The 18046-nt window shown below is 45.9% G+C and overlaps 2 protein-coding genes across 6 annotated transcripts in view; one reads left to right on the top strand and one right to left on the bottom strand.

The window, feature by feature from the left end:
• The window catches only part of RPL3L (ribosomal protein L3 like), a 111368-nt gene that overhangs the window by 20890 nt on the left and 72432 nt on the right, over window positions 1-18046 (bottom strand). The window contains exons 5-6 of the mRNA XM_069209795.1: window positions 9929-10115; window positions 4957-5117 (exon numbers count right to left, since the gene is read on the bottom strand). Of these exons, the coding sequence (XP_069065896.1) occupies window positions 4957-5117; window positions 9929-10115 (348 nt within the window). The remainder of the gene's footprint in view (window positions 1-4956; window positions 5118-9928; window positions 10116-18046) is intronic.
• Window positions 1-18046, top strand: part of LOC138261124 (testis-expressed protein 2-like) — a 344587-nt gene that overhangs the window by 259210 nt on the left and 67331 nt on the right. The gene's annotated exons all lie outside the window — the stretch shown is intronic.

The raw sequence follows: 18046 nt of genomic DNA, 5'->3' as shown, positions 1-18046 counted from the left end.
TTCCATCTCTTCTTTGTCCCATTATGGAGTACCAGTGTGGAATGATGTCCCCTGGTGCTGAGGAAGACCACTTAATCCATCCATTTCTGGAAAAAGGATCCTACTTGAATATATTCAAACTAAAGTGCTTGAGGGCTAAATGATTGACCTTTTGTTCCTATTAGCTCACATTGTCTGAGGACAAATTACTTGGGGCCCGAATCATAAAGGTAAAAATACTTTTGAGTAAGTTTACGATTTTTTGCAAGTCACAAAGCAGTTTTACGAGCTGTATCTTTACACCTATGTTTTTATGTGCGGAGTCTCCATCACGAGTGCAGAGACTATGTAGTCGTCGAGATACTACTCATAAAACTTCTTTGTGAATTGCAAAAGATCAGAAACTCACACAAAATTGTAAATTTAGTTTTGTAAATCAGGCTCTTGAGGTTTAATTTTGACAAGTGGGAATCACTGTACCTCAGTCATCCCTCTCATGGACCCTGAATCATGTTGAAATTTGGACACTGCCTCTCTTTAACCACTTGGATATAGACCCCGTATGTTGCCAATCTCCCCTGCCTACCATCACCTTCTTTCCCCTTCCTCCTCAAACGGCTGCTTTGGCATCTTCCTCTGTATATCTTTTTTTTATTCCATCCCCAGGTACCCCATCACCTAATGATCGCCTCCCTACTGCTGCCTGTGCTAAGTTGTGTAGGTGGTTGCCTGTGGTGGGTGGGAGCACACATTTGTAGGGACAGGAATGTATTTTTTATCATCAGATTTTGACCAAGAGCAAAAGAGACAAAGATAGGAAAACAGTGACAAATGGAGAAAGCAAGACTGAAAGAGAACATAAAACAGAAAAGTAAAAGTTCAAATAAATGCTATTGGAAAAGCACACTCGAGACGGAATGAAGCCTAGACAACTTTGGCAACCGTCAACCCCTGGCATTTGGTAGTGCCAGGGGCAACTCCTAAGAAAAATCTGGGCCCCTAGACGTATTTTTTTTTTTTACAGTTTTAGCACTGGCTGTTCTCAGGTTCCCTCAGCTTCCTTCTTTAACTGTTATGTGTGTTTTGTTCTCTCGCTTGTTCTCTCTCTCTCTTGTTCTGTATCTCTGTCTATCTCTCTTCATGTATATCTCTCCCTCCTGTTAAGTTACTTTTGCTGTTAAATGGATTATGTCATAGTTTTGTGAAATAATGAAAATGGTAATTGGTTTTTTATTTGATTTCATACTGCACTTACTTGAATGCTTCGAAATTTAGTGAAAATCATAAATAAATAAATCACGCTAAGATAGACAATGCTATCCAGTTCGAAGTAACTGCGATATTACTCATACTCGGTTCACAAGGTTTTTATGGTGAGGGAACAGTTCCACTTTTATTTTTAGTTTAAAAAAAAGCAACTGTTATTCTTTTTTGTTTCTTTTGCTTTTAATTTATCATTTAGGAATGAAATTGTTGAGAGTTTTTCCAATAAATCTTTTTCATTTTGCCCTTTAATTAGCGTGACTCAATCGGTCTCACTTGGTCACAACATTTGTGCCTGTAGCCGTAATAGCAAACAATTGCCAGCTAGCAGTTTCCTTGCAACCACCCTTGTTCAAGACTGTGGGCCTCATTACAACTTTGACGGTCCTAAAAGCGGATCGTCAAAGCTGTGAGGAGGACACCACTGTCTTCCCGGTGGTGATGCCCCCCCCCCCCCAAGTGTATTACATGTCCCTGCTTGGCTGACCAGTGGGAATATTGTATTACGCATTACGGCCTGACTGACCAGCAGAAACAGTGCTACAATACTGGCCTTGGCCCTCCTACAGTGCAGACAGTGTGCATTCAGATGGTGCTGGGCAGGGGGGCCCCCAGCACTGGCTTGCCGCAAGCCTTTCCATGATTGGATCGCCACCATGGAAAGGCTGGTGGAAAGCTGAGTTGTAATCAGCAAAGTGGCACTGAGTTCAGGGCTGCCCTAGCTGAGTACAACTCAGCCCGCCGTCAGCCTGTGGGGAATGATGGTCCTGGCGGGGATGGCGGTCTCCTGGTGGGTCCACCTGCCAGGGTTTTAATGTGGCGGTCGAACCACCACAGTTTCGGCGTTTTGACCATTACCACAAGGCTGATGATCCTTGAACTGCCAGCCTCATAATCAGGCTTTATGTAACGATTCTCCTTTGTATCTCCTTTTTCCATACTCTTTATTTTCATGTTTATCCTTTCTCTCAGATCTGTTTTCCACCTTTCCCGGTTCTCTCTTGTCCACTTTTGTTGCTTTCCCCTCACTCTAGCCTTGAAGTGCTATGTTTACTTTTTTTTTACATAATTCTGTCTGCTGAGAACTTCCAACCCCACCTTCTCCCCAGTCTGATTCCTGTTTTAGAGTTCAAAAAAGTTTCTACTAATTAAAGCCTTTACCACTGCCCCTTGGTCACTTCACTTGCCCTCTTAAAGATTTTAGTGGTGGAAATCCGTATTACCATTTTTTCAGTCTGCCCAAATTATCTTGCCAGGTCCCAACACACAATTGTTGTGGATAGGTGCCAGGCCCTTATGATGAAATCTGTGTGGCCCCTGTGACGGCAGCCATGTTTAGTGCAGTGCATGCTCTCTTGTGACTAGTGCTTGCAAAAATGTTGAACTCAGTGGAATAGAGTATGGGGCTATCACGATTGGGTCTCACCAGTCCCGCCAGTTCTGAAAGCCCCCTCCTATCCAGCAGCCTACTGGGAAAATACCAGAGTGGCAGGATGGCCATTCCGTCTCTGCTTGTGGCCCTGGCCACAGCAGCTGTTCTGGTCAGTTTGGTCATGCACGGGCAATGCCAACTTGTGTGAAATTGGGCAACTTATTTTTGTGCCTTTTTAAAAAAAAAGTTGGTTTGCACTTAGAACTCACCTGCTATTGGTGATCTCTAGTGCTATGCACGTCTTCCAAAACACATGTACATCTGCTCGTCAGTCGATGCTTATGCCGGATAAATCTGAGGGTAGTGGGGCGCTTGTGTTTTGCAAAACTGCCGACTGTGGGGCACGCGCACTGTAGATCTCTCCCGATCAAGTAATATGTTTGTCATGCATGTTTATTGGTGGAAAGATTCAATGGTCCTTGGACTCTGCACAATTGCTCCTTCAGTGGCCCTTGTGCTTTGTGTGCCTGCTGAATCAATGACTTCCTGCACGAGCCTGCAGATCGAGTGACACCTGTGCTGTACATAGTCTCTGACATAGGGACTACTCTAAGAAGACATCATTTGACTAAGTGAATGTGTCCACATCTGCTAACTTCATTACTTTACTTCCTTACACATATTTCCCTTAGTGACCCTTGTGCTGTGCACTTCTGCTGTGGAGTGACATCTGTGATTTTTGTGTTTGGTGACTGGGTGGCACGGTTGCGGTGCATATCGAGCAGTTCTGTGGCCATGGCGGAAGTAACATCACACACCCTTTGACCTCCACTTTCACTCACACACACATACTTACACATGCACATAAATTCACACTTACATACACTCTCTCACATAAACACACTCTCACCAGCAAGCATGCACAAAACATACATTTAAAACCATTTTTTGCTTACCTAAGCTGCCATGGAAGGGCATATTGCAGCTTATTGCACTCCAGTGTATTACTCTAATAGTAAATAATACTGTGCCCCTGGCACTGAATGTGCCACCTCTGAGGCCAGGAGTCGCAAAGGCAGTGCCAGGGGTCGCAAAGGGCAAGCCAGGGGTCACAACTGCCACCCCTGGCAACCCCTAAATTACATCTATGCCTGGAGTTGTCCACATCTCTTGACTTAGCTACAACTCTCTGTAGACATTTGCTACCCTAATGGCCACTGAACAGCAGCTGACTCAGTGACTCATGGAAATCATACATTATCCTACTTAGTGACATTTGGGGCCAGGTGTACGAAAGGATTTTACCCATTCTGTGTCTATGGGAAAAAGCTTTCGTACATATGGCCCTTGGACTCTACACATATCCTGAGAGTTGAGGTTGGACTCGAAACATGTGCTGACTTAATGGCTCTTGCACTAAAGATATCTTCTGACTCAATGGTCCTTTGATTACAAATAGCAGCTGACTGCATGTGGATCTGGGATTTTAATCTTGATTTTAAACTTCTGCTGGCTCAGTGGGCCGCGGACTCTTACATTTTGCTGATTGAGTAGTACATGTGCCTTTACATATTATGACACAGTAGCCCTTGAAATTTCTGTATTTACCTGCTTGGAGCTTCTGTGCTTTACGTATCAGCTGACCAATAGTTCTTAGGGGCATATTTAAGAAAAGTTTTCTTTCCCCCTTAGCACCCCCCCAAACGCCACCATGTGTGTGCCATATTTAAAATACGGCGCACCATGGCGGAAGTTAGGGGACTAGCGTCAGAATTTTTTATGCTAGTCTGGAGCTTTACAGGATTAGCGTAACAAATTTTGACGCTAATCTCGCAAAGCCCATTAAGGCCTATTGTATTCAATGGTGTGCCTCCTTTTAATGCCTGCTCTGGGCAGGTGTTAAAAGTGCCCAAAAAAATGAGGCAAAAAAATCTCTTAGATTTCTTTGCGACTTTTTTTCGTCCCCCTTAACGGGAGAATGCCCCCTTTGCATACATTATGCCTGCGCCACTTTGTAAATATGGTGTGGTGATTTTGGTCTCGTTGGGCCACATTAGCATAAAAACAAAACTACGCAATGTGGTGCAAGGAGATGCTAGGGGCTCTAAAATATGCCCATTAGATTCTAAACATCTGCTGACTCAGTGGTCCTTAGGCTGTGGCATCTGCTGACTCAGAAGCTCCTGGACTCTACATGTTTGCTGGCTTAGTGACTCGTGTACTGTACACAACCAGGTATCCTCCATTCTCTAAGCATCTGCTGATCCTTGAATTAGTATTGTATCTGCCTACTTATTCCTACACGTGGTCTACATCTGCTGGAGAAGCGGTTTGTCCTGTACCTTCTTGTTCAGTTCAGTACGATGGTGAAGGCCCTTCTGACCAGCTCGGGCCATGGTATAGGACACTCGGGCAGGATGCCAAGCTCCAATGCAGGCAACTTTCCGCAGGCCTTTATGTGTCTTCCGGGGGAGTTTCTTGGTGTGCCAGCGGGAGGTGACCCCTGCAACAGAAGAAAACATGAGCTGGCTGAAGCCAACACACTTACTCCCAATCGAAATTAGAGAAGCATCCAGAGTTCTATATGTCTTATTGGTTAGATGGCTTTTACCTTAGACTGACTACATTCCTGGTCCTTAGCTGCAGAGGTGCCTCTGTGATGTTCTTGTACATATAGTTGTAACAAGTTTGTGTGGCTATTGAGAGGTAATGCTGTCATGTACCCCTTCCTCCTTTGCTCTTTGCCTTAGGAGAACTACTTGCTTCCTATTCTAAGGGGCATATTTATGGAAAAGTGGTCCATTATTTATGATGCGTCACTTTTCTTCCGCCCCAATGCGTCCCCCTAACGACACCATGAGTGCACAATACTTACCATACGGCACACTATGGCAGTCATGTCCACATCAGTGTCATAATTTATGAATCTTATGTGGCGCTTTGCTGGATTAGCACCATAAATTATGGGGGATAATGCAGCAAAGTACAGAGAGGCCCATTGGAAACAATGGGAGCGTCATCATAATGCTTGTCCTAGGCAGGCGTTAATAATGACGCTAATATGACACATTGAAATCTTTTAAATTTCCATGCACCATTTTTTCAGGCCTCCCAGTACTGGAACGCTTCCCTTGCATACATTATGTCTGGCGTAGGCATAATGTGGCACAAGGGTTTACAAAGTGGCGCAATGCAAGCATTGTGCCACTTAGTAAATATGGCGCATGGGAAATGCCACCTTAACCCATATTTGCGTAACAAAAATGATGCAAATGTGGGACAAGGTGGTGCCAGGGGCTTATATGTATGCCCCTCAATATTGAAAAAGCAAACAGCATGCTCACATAGGCATCACAGTCTGTCAACATGACCACACTATGATTCACTGAATATTAGTTTCCTTTAACGGGATTCTGCAGTGTGGGATGACTGATTTGTCGAGGGACATTAGTATTCTGTCTGAAATCTGGCTTTGGACCAAGGGCGCATTAAGCTGCAGATGCTGAACGTTAGTCAAATTGGTGACATTTTTATCCTCGCCTTGTATTTTGATACTTCTCGTAGCACTGTTACTCCTAGACTTTCACTGATTACTTTTTAGAACAACTTATCTGCATCAGTTGAAAAGGGGCTCCTTTGATGAGCAAGAGGAGCGGATCCAAGTTAAGAAAGTGCACCAGCACCTTGGGACCTACAAGTGTGGCAGCACTTCAACATACCTACGACCAGCAGTACCTTGAAATACCTAAATGTACCAGCTCCTAGATAAACCGAAGAGTGTCAGCTCCTTGATATACATAACAGTACCAGACCTTTGAGATACCTAACAGTACCAGCACCTCGATATACCTAAGAGTATCAGACCCTTGATATACCTAACAGTACCAGCACCTTGATATACCTAAAAATACCAGACCCTTGATATACCTAACAGTACCAGCACCTCGATATACCTAAGAGTACCAGACCCTTGATATACCTAACAGTACCAGCACCTCGATATACCTAAGAGTACCAGACCCTTGATATACCTAACAGTACCAGCACCTTGATATACCTAAAAGTACCAGACCCTTGATATACTTAACAGTACCAGCACCTTGATATACCTAAGAGTACCAGACCCTTGATATACTTAACAGTACCAGCACATTGATATACCTAACAGTATCAGACCCTTGATATACCTAACATTACAGGCACCTTGATATACCTAAGATAAATAGTGTACCTAACAGTACCAGCACCTCGATATACCTAAGAGTATCAGACCCTTGATATACCTAACATTACAGGCACCTTGATATATCTAAGATAAATAGTGTACCTAAGAGTACCAGCACCTTGATATACCGAAGAGTACCTTGATATACATAGGAGTACCAGCACCTTGATATACCGAAGAGTACCTTGATATACCTAGGAGTACCAGCACCTTGATATGCCTACGAGCAGCAGCACTGTGATACCTAAGAGTAACAACACCTTGAAACACCTACAAGTACCAGCACATTGATATACCTAAGAGGTTCAGAGCTGTGATACCTGAGTGCCAACACCTTCATACACCTAAGAGTAGCAGGACCTTGATATACCTAAGAGTAGCAGCAACTTGATACACTTAAGAGTGCCAACACCTTGAAATACCTGCAAGTACCTGCAAGTACCAGTACCTTGATATACGATGAAGTTGTATACAAATACCAACACCTTTATATACTTAAGAGTCACAGCACCTTAAAATACCAAACAGCAACAGCACCTTGATATACTTAAGAATACCAGCACCTTGATATGCTCAAGAGAAGCAGCACTGTGGTATACCTAAGAGTACTATCCCCTTGATAAACCTAACAGTAGCAGCCCTCTGATATGCCTATGAGTACCAGCACCTTGACATACCTAAGAGTAGCAGCATGGTGTATACCTAAGCGTACAGGCACATTGATATATCTAAGAGTAGCAGCACTGTGGTATACCTAAAGCTACCTGCACCTTGCTATCTCTTAGGGTACCAGCACCTTGATATACCTAAGAGTAATAGCCCTCTGATATACCCAAGAGTACCAGCACCTTTATACCTAGGAGTAGCAGCCCTCTGATATATCTATGAGTACCAGCACCTTGATATACCTAAGAGTAACACCACCTTGATAAACCTAAGTCCATCCATACAAGGTTTTCTAACCAGGAGCACCCTGCAGTTGAGAGAAGTTGTGGGATTCTATGCTAATTAACATCCACTTTCAGCATACAAGGTTTCTATTCAGGTACGTTTTGAAACGTTGATCTTTTCCCCAAACAGGAATTGACTTCCTAAAATATTCCCCTGACAGATTTGATTTGTAGGACATTGGGGTTTTGTAGGATACCCAGGTCCTGTGATGTGTTTCTCTTTTTTCGGAATCCACTTCTTGTCAGCTTAAAAGTGGAATTTACTTCTCATGACCAGATTGCTCATGAATATTTGAAGCTTCACATTAACATGAATTTAACTGGGTACAGCTTCTCACTCGCCTGAGTTCAAGGTAAAGCTTTATAAATGAATAAAGATAAAAACAAATCTACCAGATCTGGGCTCATAGGTGTCATCACCCTCTTTGATGAGCGACAATAGGCTCACATGCATTGCTATATTTCAGGAGCTGCAAAGAGTACCTAGGTCTGATAGATAAATACATTTCTGCCCTGTGAAGCACAATGGTGGAGTAGGGGCTTTTTGTACCAATTTTGCAAAAAAATGGTTTTATGTCACAATCCCTCATGCCAAAATATCCTCCTGCAAGAATATTGAGAGTGATTTCTACTATATTGTTTGGGTATATAGTAATCATAGATTTACTATTCTTGAATCCACATTTACCTAGGGTACACGGTGGTAAAGGTAAGAAACATATCTATACGTACTCACACCCATGTATAATTACCTTGATGATATTGTGGCAGTCGACATCCTGGAGTCGATATTTTTGCATGTCGGTATCCTGCACTCAATATTGTGGTAGAACACCAACATGTCCAGGTGTTGATGAATTGTCTGCTGCCCACGAGTTGGCTGTGGTGGGAGCTGAACAAAGAAATACTCATCCTTCCACATTTTCAGGATTTTTGTGTCCGCTTACTGGCAACAATATATGTTCCTGTATCAACCATTAAATATAATGGCTGACAGGTGATGCCCATTTTCTATTTGATGTGATTCTAAGGGGCAGATTTATGAAAAGTGGTGCTGCACCTAGTGCTGGAGCACTTTTCATGCGCCCCTTGGCTTCCCCTAACGTCACCATGTGTGTTTGGTAATTAATATACAGCACATCAAGGCTGTAGATAGGGAACATGTATCAAAAATCTTTAAGCTAGTTTGGTGCTTTGCAGGATTTTTGACGATAATCCTGCAAAGCACCCGCAGGCCCACTGAAACCAATGTGGGCCTCCGTTTAACGCCTGCTATCTCCTATATTTCTTTGCTCCATTTTTTCAGCCCTCCTATCGCTGGAATGTGCAGCATAATGTGGTGTAAGGATTGCACTACTTTGAAAAACTGGCGTGGCGTTTTTGGCCATCTAACGCCACATTAGCGTAAAAACAAAATGACGCCAATGTATCGTTAGACGGCGCTCGGCTCTCATTAAATATGGGCCTAAGTTTACACAAGGGCATTACTCTTGGATTTTGTTTGGAATGGATGCATTAAAAAGCATGTTCTTCAGTGAAATGTGCCGCTCCTGCTTGAGCCCTGATTTTAGAAGCGCTGAAGTGGGTCGCTCAATGTGCGTATGATCATAAGAATTATTTAATACTTGCCTCACAGTACTATTAGCAGGGTTCCCCATTTCTTAAATTGCCCTCGTACTGACATTTGTTGTCAATGTTAAAAACACAGCATTATGTTTCAATTAACTTAAAAAGATGTAAACAAATATACAGTGAGTCAAAAGTGTTCCATAACTTAGAGGATTAAAAGAGCTCACCAGGCACTCAAGTGATCTGAGCTCTCCTTTCCACCCCACCACAGTCCACTGGTGTGCAGCAACCAAGCTATGCATTGTGAGAATGTTCTTCAGACCCCAGTACCATTGAATCCTTGCACTATCTGATGATAGTTCCAGCCAGTGTTAGTGAAAGTTTGGCTTAAATCTTATAGACTTTTTGTGATGTGGACATGTGGTTATGGACCTGCGGCTTGACTCGAAGCACGTGAGCAGAATTGCCGAGCCATGTTTCTTCATATAAATTTTCTCTACACTCCAACAATGTTTCATAAATTGTACAATCTTTTAAATTCATTTTCTTTAAAACAATGAGTATGGGTACCTTTAAAGCCATGGCCTTTTGTGACGCCAATCACGTCTATCATCTCATCCTGGCTGAAGACAGTGTGGATGTTGACCTGCTTTTCCAGCTTCTCATGCGCCCAGTCTACCTTGTCGGCCACAGAGCCACCGTTGAGCTGGATCTCCATCACGTGGGCTTTCTTTTGCCGTAGTGGTAGCAGCTTCATCTGCAATGTCACAAAATATCTTAAGATACAGGTGAAACGTATCCTTGTCCCCTCACAAGCACATTTTCAGAACCCATTAACACCAACATATTTGGTGGGTGATGGAAGTGAAACCAGGACTAACTTTGGACAACTAATGACCTATACTTTACGTAGTACAGTTATGGTGTGACTTTTATGAGTTTGCATTTTTCAAGTTTCACTGGGTCATAGGTCTTTTGTACATTGCCTTTCATCTAGGTTTGAGATATACAATATCACACATATACACATACCGCAAACCTACAAGTAGAGAGCACTTCTTACTTTTACGACCACCCTCAGAGTAACAGCAGGAGAAACGGCCATGGTACACAGATGGTTGCAGAGGACATAAAGGCCCAAATAAAAAAAAAGTGGTACTGCATTACATGCAGCGCCACCTTTCTTGCACCACTTAGCGCCCCCCTAATGCAACCATGTTTGTGCTGTATTTGACAGGCTCCCTGGCTCAGGTTAAAGACAATAGGTTCGTTATTTTTGACGCTATTGTATTTTGCAGGATTAGTGCCAAAAATGTTGGCGCTAATCCTGCAAAGTACACAGAGGCCCATTATAAATAATGGTGTGCCGCCTTTTAATGCCTGTGCTGTGCAGGTGTTAAAAATGCCGCTAAAAATGGTGCAGTGGAACCTCTTAGATTCCACTGTGCCATTTTTGCAGGCCCATTCTCGGCCAGACGCCTCCCTTGCATACACTATGCCTTGGCAGGCTTAATGTGGCTCAAGGGGTTACAAAGTGGCACCATGAAAGCATTGCGGCACTTTGTAAATATGGTACAGCATTTTTGCCACACTATCGCCACATTCGTGTCACAAAAATGACACGAATGTGGCAATAGTTGGCACTAGGCCCTTCATAAATTTGAGCCAAAGACTCCAAAGAATGCAGACTACTCCCCTGATAAAATAAGAAACTGCACTGTCCACTCACTGCCCCGAAAAAACACTTCTATAATCCAAGTTAGAACTATTACTCACGCAAATCAAGAATACAGTTCTACACTTTCATTGTTCTTGATCCTGAAAGAACTTGGAAACCTCTTTAAAGTCACGTAAAAACTTTTGCAGTGAAATATGTTTTGCACAAAGTTGAATTCTAGAAATCATATGGCTTTACTTCGAGAAAAACCACTTCTGTGCACTCAACCAAATGTATTTCTGAACAAGAAGCGATCACAAAAAATGGGCTGCGCCCACGCAATGTATTTATTTATTTACATTTAAAGGTCGCTTTAAATATGTTCAGCAAAAAGACAGTGCAAAACAAACCACACATTTTAAAATATCTTACTGTCAAATTTACTAATGCCCGAAAAAGATAAAATCAAGTACATTTTTTTTTCTTAATTATTTCGTTTACAAAATAAATCAACTAATACAGGAACTTTTAAACTGAACATAAATTCAAATGCTTTTGGTATCGTTCTTATTCGCAAGGTTTGAGTACCTTATTCTTCCAATCAAAAAATCATGACATGACTCCGTTACACCTTTTCATGGAACAGCCCACACGGGACTGTAAAGACACACTTGGATTACTACATAAATACATTGTTTCTGAAATCGTATACCTTAATTACCACTCTCCAACAGAATAACAATAAATGCCTCTCAACACTGTGCTAGGGGGATGAAGGAGAACATTGTAACATAGATGTTGTCATTGAAATGGCTTGGATATATCACAGATCTACTACAGTTAACCTAATCTTTATCAGCCTCAAAAAGATGATGCCAGATCTTTTTCTTTACAGCTTATTAGGCCATAAAATAGGAAACACGTTTGGAAACTGCATCAAAGTCCAGCATCAAGTTGTGTTTACTGAATGACAGTCATTCCTGATCATCATACCATTTTTTAAAGCCATCTGCTCTTACTCTCTGAAAGCAATTTTTAAATAACAAATATCACTACATTAATAGTAGGTATTTCTCTCCTGATTTCTCCCTGGTTACATATAAAAACCAATTCCAGGGATTAAAATGCAGAGCAACAAGAATGGATAGCCACCCATAATATATTCCAAAATTATTCAACCTGCCGCCTGCAAATTCCGATCCACCAAGAGGAGCTGTCTGGCTGCCAGGGGCCTAGATGGCGCGCACATATATAGGCATTATCGAAAGCTTCTAGAATCAAGTCACATGAGGGTGTCACCTTAGAGTAGCTACTCCTTATTTACTTAAAATGTAATAGCTTTTGAAAGAAAAAAAGGAAGAAAATAGTCAAGGATATTAAGATTTACAAAATAAATATTAAGGCACAGGCCCTCATTACGAGTCTGGCCGACACCATTCCGACTGTCATAATATGAGGCAATCTCCAGAATCTCCAGAAAATGCACAGCGGAAAACATTGGCGGTACGCACCGCGGCGGAACAAAAATGCACAGCGGAAAGTACCCAACACCACATTAGCCAGTTCAAATAACTCACATCTCATAACCATACACGCACCACGGACACCTGAACACGCCACCATATGACTCCCCCCCACCCGCCCGCCTGCAATCCCTTACATCAGATCCGAGGAGCCACAGCCAAAGACAAGAAGAAGCATACCCTAAACACAGCTAACACACCTCACCCAGCACACATTGCACAAATCAACACCATAGCCCACCAGCACACACAGCCAAACACCCGCACATCACCACACACCCCGTACTGCACTCAACATGCACTACACGTACCCACCCCACATGATGTCATGGCATAAGCACCCACAGTTTACCCACAATGAGTTGCAGGTCACGGTGGACAAGATCATCAGAGTAGAGCCACAGCTCATGGGAGTCCAGGTTCAACAAACATCAATAGCCAAAAAGACAGAGTTATGGCAGAGGATCCTCAACAGGGTCAACGCAGTTGGCACATATCCACGCACAAGGGAGGGCTTCAGAAAGAGGTGGAACGATCTCAGAGGTAAGGTCCGGTCCATTTCATCCAGGCAGAGGATAGCCAGTAATAAGACCGACGGAGGACCCCCACCTTCTCCCCTCCAGCTGACAACCTGGAAGGAGGAGGTCCTGGACATCATGTATCCCAAAAGCCTGACTGGCATCAGCGGAGGGCTCGACACTGGTAAGTTAGCAATACCCCATAAGCACCAACCACCCATGCCCAGCATGCCTCCCCACCACTCTCAACACCAAGGCAAACCACTCCATTGACCCCGTGCCAAACACCCCACACCCTTCTTCTGCATGCCACACCACCCCACTCCTACCATCCTTACTCATACCCCCAAATGCATGGATGTCAAGCACAATGTTGAAGAACCACAGCTCCCACAATCTAATCCAAACCAATGTCTGCAGTGCAGCAGCTGTCATTGCGATCACTAGGTAACAAGTCGAGCCACTGCATGCATCACAACAGGGACACAACAAGAACAGTCACACAACTAACATCTACCGAGGTTGCCAGGCACAGACAACCCTCCCCAGGATGAAGGCCCCACTGGATGTCTGGATGAGGACGACTTGCCTTGGCCATCTGGGGCCACTGGGCAGTCCACCAACGGCACAGCCAACCGGAACACACTGGAAGACCCTATCAATGTGGCAACAACACCACAGCCAGACCCTGGGCCCCAAACCTGAGCCCCAGGGACCCAATAATCAGAGGTTTGCCCTGTAGTACAGCGGCCAGGGTCAAGGGCACCCACCTCAGACAATGACGGACCTGCTGATACTGGTAGTGGGCACACTGTGCCAGGGGTAGTAGGAGAGGAACCGTGACCCAAGGGTCAGCACAGCCACACCAACTGACTGCCCAGGAGGGCCTCAACCAAGTCCTGGGTGTATACCAGCACACCCAGGACACAGTGGCCCAGATCCTCACCACCATGAAGGAGACCCAGAGGCTACAGGGGCAATACCATCAGGAGGCCATGCAACAGTGGCAGGCCCACAATACCACCATGGTCTCCATTGTAGGGGTGCTCAAGGACCTGACCACTCTCAGGTGTAAGTCCACCACCCACCAGCAGGCTCCTTCCACTGGCCACATCCCATCACAGCCCTCCACATCAGCGGCAGCCAGTGGTATGGAGGTCCCCCCACAGGTCTCCCAGGACACCACCACACCTACTCCTGTAGCTGTAGAACCCCCATGCAAGCGAGGACGTCCAAGTAGACATCCAGCCAGACATGATGCCCAGACCAAGACCACCGCCAGGAAGTGACCCTCTCCTGAACATTCTCCCTAATGTATGACACCCTGTCAACTGTCCACTCCCATATCACCATCTATCCATGGCCAGCAGACTGGACCTGGACTACCTACAGGTGGCCTTACCATTCTGATGATCTCCACTGCCATGACCCCACACTCATCGCCTCTTGCACCTGTACATCACAAACAAACGACAACTGAGCACAATCCATGTCTACCTTTTTATTTCCCATGAGTATGTATAGAACAGCCAATATGTGTACAAGTGGCAACCCACGCCCAGCACATTCATGGGAGGGTGACAGTGTGGGGAACAAAATGCCAGGAGGTCGATCATGGAGCAGGCAGTTGCAGGACATATGTGTCAATGGAGGCAACAGCCCAGGCAGGGAGCACAGAACAACACCACATTGTCCAGAAAGGAGATCAAGACAGGGACAACAATCACTGTAGGAGTCACAGATGCCAACACCACACAAATGCACTGTAGGGACAGGAATCCAGGGCAGATATGCCAGGCAGGACCAATACCATATGGCCAGTACCAACACACATACACAACACATACCAACCCAATGGTCCCACCCTCACATCACCCAGCATCAGACCTGGCCCTACACCCACTGCCACCAACAACAATGTTGCACTGCACCCAATGTCGACTCCCAGGATGGATGCTGCACACATGCAACAACCCTGTGTGGCAAACACATAGCATCTGAACTGGCAAATCAGGGAAAATTCCACATACACATAGATAGCACCAGTGCACCAGCACAACACCTGCCTGATTATAGGCCTGACCTGTACACTGTGACTACCTCACTCATGGCCAGATGTGACACCCTCCAAAACCCACCCTGAGTCATAGCTGCAACCAATACCATCAGTGGTCATACACAACAGATGGAAGCAGGGTCATGGCAGACAGATGCAGAGGACACATACCACACAGTTTGTACATTCCTGCATCTCAGCCGAAGTAATGTCAAATCAGCTCTGCCCTGGAGTCAGCTGCATCCTCATTATCCTCCTCTTCATCACTCCCCATGTCCCCTTCATCAGCCACTAGCACAGCTACCCCCTCCTCTGCATCCAGAAATGGGACGGGACGCCTCAGGGACAGAGTGTGCAGCATGCAGCAGGCCTCAATGAACTGGCACACCTTCTACGGCTTGCAGAGCAGGGCACCCCCGGACACATGCAAACACCGGAACCTGGCCTTCAGCAGACCAAAGCATCTCTCAATGACCCCTCTGGTACGACCGTGGGCCTCATTGTAACGTCTCTCTGCAGCTGAGGATGGATGCCTCACAGGTGTCAGGAGTCAGGGCAGGTTGGGATAGCCAGAGTCACCTGTGTGCATAGAGCATAGAGACATGTCAAGACCAGTAGGGCAATGGGGCAGGGACACAAGGGTGCAGTGAGCTGAGGGGCACACATATGCTGGGGCACATACCGGTGCCATCATGTGTGGGACCCTGCTGTTCTGCAGGATGTAGGAATCATGCACAGAGCCCGGGTACTTGGCCGTTACTGGGAGATGTACTGGTCCGCGAGACAAACCACCTGCAGATTGACCAAATTAAAGTTCTTGTGGTTTCTGTACACCTGTTCATTCCTCCTGGGTGGCACCAGGGCAATGTGCATGCCGTCAACGGCACCAATGACAGGTGGTACATGTGCCACAGCATATAATGCAGCCTTGACAGTGGGCAAATCTGCACGTTGGGGGAACCGGATGTAGATGGCCATATGTTTTATCAGGTCACACAGTACATCCCTCAGGATGTTGCTGAACAAGGGCTGCGACATCCCACTTGCGTGGCCCACTGTGACCTGGAAGGTGCCAGAGGCAAGGTAGTGGAGGACTGACAACACCTACACTGTGGGAGTGATGGCATTGGGTTTTCTTCTGGCTGGCAACAGATCTGACTCCAACTGAGCCACTAGTTCCATTATGGTCACATGGTTCAGGAGATAGGTCTGGATAATGTGACGCTCCTCCAGGTTAGCAAGGTCTCGACCAGGGGCCTGTACAGCGGTGCATTCCTCATCCTCAACCGCGTATAGTACCTAGGAACAGGAGAGAGGTGGTAACATGTTGTGCAGCTTAGACGTATGACGCACTCAATTTCACACACATCACACATTGTAATTGTAAAATGATTGTTGCTAGTTTGCATGCATCAGACAGGTGCAAGTGAGATCATCCCGCCGGTGTAACACGTCATGGCGGTAGGCGGTCACGACTGCCGTGCAACTCACCATTGGCTCACAATGTTGCCAATGGGAGGCAGGAGCCAATGGTGATCGCCACCAGCTGTGAAGGTGATGTTCGCGGCGGCCTTTACCGCCATTTCATGTGCTCATGCTCACTTGACTCCTGAACTTCGTGTACTGAAGAGCTCCACTGCGTGTGCTGCTGTGTACTGACTTTGGTAGCCAAGAGGTCACGTCCTGCAGGAGACAGGGCCCCAGCCTTCCCTCAGGAAGAGTTAGTGCGGCTTGTGGACGAGGGTCCTGCCCCTGTATGGACAGTTGTTTGGGGCACCAGAGCACTAGGTGAGCCCCTTGTCATTGTCCTGTATGTGAGTTGCGCACATGGGGATGGGGGTCTTGGTAGGTGACTGTGTGAATGGAGCATGGACATGGGTGAGGGGCCGAGGGCTAGGTTGGCAGACAACGTGTGGGTGGGTGATGTGTGTTGTCCACTACTGTCCCAGGTATGCCATCCTACATGACTGTGTTCTTCTGTCTGTGTCACCCATGCAGGTCAGCACCAATCAGGGCTTTGGCGTGCCATCACCAAGCAAGTGCGGACCCTGGGGGTCCATGCCCGGTGGAACACCCACTGCAGAAAGCAGTGGGAGGACCGGAGATGTTGGGCCCAAACAACCATGGAGGCCCTACTGGTGATGTCCTTTCAATGAGGGAGAGGTGCCTGTCGGACCCTATCCCCCCCCAATGGCCTGCATATTGACAGTGGCCTACCCTGAGGTGAATGGGTGCTTGAGGGCAGCACAACAGCCACATGGCGGTGAGTACTCGGTCTCACTAGCACTTGTGACATGTGTTGACATGGTTGGTCGGGGTGGGCACCATTGGGTTGCTGTAGCGTGGATGCTTGGTACACTGATCTCAACTATGGGTTGTGTCGATCTGGGCAGATTGACATCACAAGTGTGAGTGATGCCATGCAGTCAGTGGTAGCGGGGCAGACTCCTCAATGAAGTACTGTTTGGCCACCTATTTGCTAGATCTGCCTGCCAGCATATGGCAACTGGATCTTCAGAACTGGGGTGTTAGGGCATTGTGATAGGTCCTGGCCAACCATTGTGCCAGGGGTGTATCCATGACCTCAGTCAGCTTGCAGGCACTACATGTCTGGTGGGGTGGGTGCACCAATTGGTGACAGTGCTTCTAGACGTTAGCCAAGGGGGCCATCCAACTAGTCGTGCAGGATCCTCTTGGGTGTCCAGTCCTTCATGCGTGTCTCAACGGCCATGGGTAGTTGGCAGGTACTGGACAGGTGTGGTGGGTATGATACTGCTTATGTCGAGATATGCCTCAGTTAGCCCATCAGCGGTGGACATGTGCATTGTTGCTCTTTCCCCCCATGGTGTCACCAAGTAGTAGGATGTTCAGAGGTGGGCAAAATATATCATGGCATGGCATCAAATGCAGATGTACTACCTTGTGTGACTGTTA

Source organism: Pleurodeles waltl, chromosome 10 (assembly GCF_031143425.1).
Source record: "Pleurodeles waltl isolate 20211129_DDA chromosome 10, aPleWal1.hap1.20221129, whole genome shotgun sequence".
In the NCBI taxonomy this organism is placed as follows: Eukaryota; Metazoa; Chordata; class Amphibia; order Caudata; family Salamandridae; genus Pleurodeles; species Pleurodeles waltl.
Note: the sequence above shows the minus strand (reverse complement) of the source record. Positions and strands in the feature narration are given on the sequence as shown.